General features: G+C 41.4%; 1 protein-coding gene across 1 annotated transcript in view; it reads right to left on the reverse strand.

Annotated features, from left to right (window-relative positions):
• The window catches only part of LOC119579997 (apolipoprotein D-like), a gene marked incomplete in the record, with an annotated part of 26,614 nt that overhangs the window by 3,642 nt on the left and 16,987 nt on the right, over positions 1-5,985 (reverse strand). The window contains 4 exon segments of the mRNA XM_037927881.1: positions 12-129; positions 2,839-3,009; positions 3,789-3,943; positions 4,337-4,556. Of these exon segments, the coding sequence (XP_037783809.1) occupies positions 12-129; positions 2,839-3,009; positions 3,789-3,943; positions 4,337-4,556 (664 nt within the window).

Genomic DNA, 5,985 nt, shown 5'->3' on the forward strand with positions numbered 1-5,985 from the left:
TCGGGATCGACTTGGATGGCCGCGTTGGCGTCCGTCCCGTCCGTCTGAGGCCCCGAGGCGCCTCGTGACGTCCACTACGGTGTCAGCCAAGTTGCTCGCGCCGTCAGCCACCTGGAAGAAGGTCGTCAGCTGGAAGGGCATAATAGTGACATCAGCTCAATGCCGGTCAGCTGGCTAGAGCTAAGGAGTGAAAAAGGACATCGAGATATTGTAAAAGGAAGGCTGTAAAGTCCTACTGGAAGGCTATGTCTGGGTAACCTACGTATTTGCAGGGTCGCTGGACTACAAGGACAGTAAACGGCATGCGAAGAGTGATGCGTCCTCTCTACTTCTCTTTCTCTCTGTGTCTCTACCTGTTTATTCAGCTCTACATAAATATATCTTCCTTTATCTTAATCTAAGATTTCATATGAGCTACATACCGACCTATTTCTCTCTATCTCTATATATCATTTACCTTCTATTCCACCGGTAGTAACTTCTAAGATCTGAAATATGACATCTAGATACTTGAAAGAAGCCTAAAGCCATAACTCTTCTACCTACTTTATTTGTTAATGTGGTCGTGGCTGAGGCATGTAAGGTTGCTGATGTGTGATTGGTCGTGTTGTCTTCTCTTGTCTCGTGCTACTGTGTGTCGTGTAATGTGTTGTGTCCTTGTGTGTTATGTGATGATTTTGTGTTGTGCTGTTCGACTGTGTGTTGTGTCTCTGTAGTCTGTGCTGTGTTGTGCGTGTGGTGTGTGTTGTTGTTTATGTGTGTGTTGTTGTGTGTGGGGTCTCTATCTATATAAAAGCATATATTCTATCTTATATTTATATGTTTTATATGTATACTGTGTTGTGTTGTATGTGTATGTGTTATGTGTATGTGTTGTGTGTGTGTGTTGTATATGTATGTGATGTGTGTGATGTGTGTGATGTATGTGTGTGTGTAGTATGTGTGTGTGTGCACGTGTGGGTGTGTATTGTGATGTGATGTATTATAGTTATGTATATATGTGGTGTGTATTAGTTGCTGTGTATCAGTGTATGTATTGTATATGTGTGTGTGTGTGTTTGTGTATATGTGATGTGTGTGTGTATGTGTATGTAATGTATAATATATATATATATGTGTATATTTATATAATGTTTCATATTAATATGTATATATATACATATACATAAATATATATATAAATATGTATATAATACAATACATATATATTATATGTATACATTCACACACACACACACACACACACCACACACACACCACACACACACACACACACGCACACACACCACCACGCACGCACGCACACACACAATACACCATATATAAATATAGCATATACGACACAAACTATATATAATATATATAACACAATATATATATATCATATACATATAATCATATATATATATATATAATATATATAATTATATGTAAATATTTATACATATATATACACATATGTATATGTATGCACAAACATGTCCACACACACAATATATATAATATAATAACATATATATAATATACACAATCATATATACAATATATATACACATATATATATATATATATATATATATATATATATATATATATATTATATATATATATATATATATATATGTATGTATGTATGTAAACATTGTTCACACACACACACACACACACACACACACACACACACACACACACACACACACACACACACACACACACACACACACACACACACACACAATAATAATATTAATATATATATATATATATATTTTATATATATATATATATATATATTTCTCCTTTTGTCATCTCTCTATCTCTGTCTCCACATTCATCTATAACTGCCTCTATACATTTGTACTTTGGTCTCCAAACCCCTAAACTATTCTGTTTCTGTCTCTCTATTCGAATCTACAACTCTCCCTATACTAATCTTTCTATAAACAAACAAAACATGCACATATAACTGCCAGGCTTGAGGTCAGATTAATGCAGACTATATATATACACACCATGCCATCAAGATCCACGCTTAATGCTCTCATCTACTGCATGCATACTGTAAGGTTTGATAGTATAATTCACAAAGCAACATTACAAACAATTAGTAACAAATTCTACAATAAACAGACTGTCTAAAGCCGTTGTTTCTACAGGATGCCTCTGGATTTTTTTTCTTCTTCTTACCCGTCTGTTCCATTTGCACTGCGCACGTTAACCTCCATTGTTCATTCGCCCGCCTGTTGCTCCCTCCCCCCTTCGCTTCCTATCTCAATCTCCTTTATTCTTCACAATCAAACTATGATTACTCACAAAGCCGCTAAAACCAAACCCCTTCTTCCATCCTCTTTCTTCAGGCACTTGCCCTAACTCCTCTCTTTTCTTTCCTGCCTCTCCTTCCCGTTCTCCTCCTCTCTGTCTATGCACCTTCCCCTATTTTCATTCCTTCGTTTCCTGTACCTTTCCTCTTCCTAAACCTTTCAACCCCAGGCCAATCTTCCTCTTCCCAACCCCTCTCTCTCTTTCCCTTTGTTTCTCTACTCTCGCTATCTCCTTTCTCTCTTTCCCTTTCTTCCTCTCCTCTCCCTATCCCCTTTCTCTCTTTCCCTTTCTTTCTCTCCTCTCGCTATCTCCTTTTTCTCTTTCCCTGTTTTTCTCTCCTCTCGCTATCTCCTTTCTCTCTTTCCCTCTCTTCCTCTCCTCTTGCTATCTCCTTTCTCTCTTTCCCTCTTTTCCTCTCCTCTCCTTCCCCTTCTCCCCGTCCTCGCCCCATCCCTTTCCCTCCTCACGCCCCTTCCCCCACCCTTCCCCTTCCCTACCCCTACCTCGTTAACCTACCGTTGAAGCCACGTTCTTGATGCCTTCTGAAGCCCCAGACATGATCTTCTTGAACGTGTCTTCGTCGATCTTGATACTGAGATCCGTTTCAGACCGTCTGGTGCAAGAGTTGTGGTCTACGACGTCGAAATCCTCAGTATCGATGTTGAAGGAATTGAGTCGACGCTTCGTCTGCGGATATAGTTACAGTTTTATTTATTTGTTTATTTTCAGCTACGGTATTCATCTTTATAGTGACTTTTCTTTCTCTCTAATTATCATCATTATACCATTCATCGTCCTTGGATATTTTGCGGATTGTATGTTCCAGCCGGTAATTATCTATAGTATAATCCAGGGGTTCTCAAAGAGGTTGACATTGACTCCCAGGGGTCTATTGGACCATCCGAGGGGTCGATGAATAGCCAGGGGGTAGTAAGGGGGTCGCTGAATAATGTCTTAAATTCAGATAGTGGGTCAAAGTTTCAGTATATCTTCAGAAACTGCATAAGCTCTGACAACACTACCTACAACAAACCTTGTCGTCTCTCGCAGTTCCGCTGTCCGTAATGGATACATTCCTGTCTGCGTCTCGAACTGAACGAGCGAACGTTTGGTGTTGTTCGTTAACTTGTGTTGTAGATATAATGGCTGTTCTTTCCTTTTTATCATACGGCATTTCTACTAATAATAATAATACTTCTCATGTTGATTTTATCATTATAGTTTGAATTAAAAGCTAGGGGGGTCGATAGCAAATTTGATACTCTATTGCTTGAGAACCCCTGGTCTAACCGTTTTTTCATGGTCAAAATTCATACCCGATGAAGGTTCAGTATCTGGCCGATATGTTTTGGCATCGGAATATTTTTTCCTGGGCCCCTTTACTCAGAAATATGAACAAATTGAAGAAACTGACCAGCACATCCTCGACCATTTTCAACACACGCATTTACTCGGTTTATTCTTACCCTGTTGACAAAGGTTTGGTCCAGCGCGGGAGTGCGAGACAGGATGGACGCTGACTTGCGGTGCATAAGGGAACTAAGCTGCTGGCACTCATAAATGGCAGCATACGTGTCGTAATCGGTGTCATACACAACATAATCACCCTTGCCTGCCACGTCTGTAAAGAATTTTAGTTGCTTTTACTTTGATAAGGCATTTGGTATCTCAATAATCTGTAATTTGCTAATAAGTGATGATGGTGATAGTCATTTAGACATGTCACAAATATCAGAATATAACAAATTTGCTGTATACCTTCACCGATTGAGGATTAAAATAGTTAGGGCTGAAATTCAAATAACGTCACCTGCATTCCTGACATCAAAGAAAACTGCACACTCCAAAACATCCTTATAAAACTAAAGGTTACGACTTTATTTCTTTTGGTCCACTTTAGATGTCCGGAGAAAATTTTGAAAAAACGGAGTAGCACATGTCGCCCCTCAACTGGAAGATAATAATAACCCACACTCACCGAAGGGACGACGGAAACACAGTCAAAAACACTCACTGAGAGGCCACTTGACGCGCATCTTGCCAGCATTCTCTCCGTCGGGGATGTCGAGCGTTCCAGTGTAGTCGTTGGTGTGGTCGATGTTGAGGCTGTCGAGCAAGTACAGCTGTCGGGACTTGGTGACTTTCAGCTGCGTGGTTGACACCCGGCTGTAGTTCAGCGTCAGGCAGGTCGAACTCGTGTCGAACTGTTCGATGACATACCACAGACCAAGGAACTGGTGCAGAGAGAGAAACAAATAATATTTTTCATTCGTTTTATTGTAGTTGCCTGTGATTCACTGCCACTACGAGAAACAACCGCATTTTTATTGGTTTTGGATGGTCTAAATATGGATGGGATATGTTCATATAATGGTAGTAATATTTGATATTTTTTTACCAATATATTAAATACAACACTAACAAAATCAGTACTTAAACACTGAATATATATAAAAATACAATGAAATGATGAACAGAAGAAATAAAGTCAAAGAAAGTAAAACATGATACCTTAAAATAACAACTACTACAGCGTGAAAAAAAATCTCGAATCGGAGACCGACATTCGGTTCGAAAAAAAAAAGACGAAGACAGCTGATTTTGACGTTATCCATTTTACACAAACAACAAAGCGAGTCCACGGTGAGGATGTGGCTCATTGCCGTGTTACGAAGCTGCCTATGCCACCCCGCCCGCCTATCCCCTGTACGGGCTTCCCCCCACCCCGCCATTACACACACTTCTCTGCCTCTTTCAATCTCTCTTTCGTCGCCCTCAGCGGACCCGTGCACCTTCCATGCGCAGCTCTGCCTTGCATCCGTCTCTGCTGTGTGTGTGCGTGTGCGTGTTTGTGTGCGTTTGCGTGTATGTGCATGCGAATGCGTGCGCGTGTGTGTGTGTGATATATACATTCTTGAACATGTATCTCTCTCTCTCTCTCTCTCTCTCTCTCTCTCTCTCTCTCTCTCTCTCTCTCCTCTCTCCTCTCTCTCTCTCTCTCTCTCTTTCTTTCCCTCCCTCTCACACTCTCTCTCTCTCTCCCCCTCTTTCTCTCTCTCCCTCTCTTTCTCTCCCTCTCTCTCTCTCTTTCTCTCTCCCTCTCTCCTCTCTCTTTCTCTCCCTCTCTCTCTCTCTTTCTCTCCCTCCTCTCTCTCTTTCTCTCCCTCTCTCTCTCTTTCTCTCCCTCTCTCTCTCCTCTCTCTCCCTCTCTCCCCTCTCTCTCTCTCTCCTCTCTCTTCCCTCTCTCTCCCTCTCCCTTTCTTCTCCCTCTCTCTCCCTCTTTCTCCCTCTTTCTCTCCTACTTTTCTTGCGTCCCCTCTTCTCGCCGTCTTCACACCCTCTCTTTCCTCTTCCACCATCTCGTCCTTTTATTTTCTTCTCTTCTCCCTTTCCTTTGTAATTGTCTTGCGTCCGACATCATACTCGGCGATGCACAAGACATGCCCTTCTTCCACGAATCTACGTCCGATTCGCGCGTCCCTATTTCTTTACACGGAGGTATACGCGTTACATGAAGGATATGTCGGGAAATGAGGGGGGCTTCGTTACCGTTTGTGTGGGCTTTTTTCGCGATTGCGTTAATGGTATTGTTTGTTTGATGTTTGCTGTGTGTTGTGTGTGTGTGGTGTGTGTGTGTGTGTGTGTGTGTGTGTGTTGTGTGTG

This window comes from Penaeus monodon, chromosome 1 (assembly GCF_015228065.2).
Source record: "Penaeus monodon isolate SGIC_2016 chromosome 1, NSTDA_Pmon_1, whole genome shotgun sequence".
Lineage (NCBI taxonomy): Eukaryota > Metazoa > Arthropoda > Malacostraca > Decapoda > Penaeidae > Penaeus > Penaeus monodon.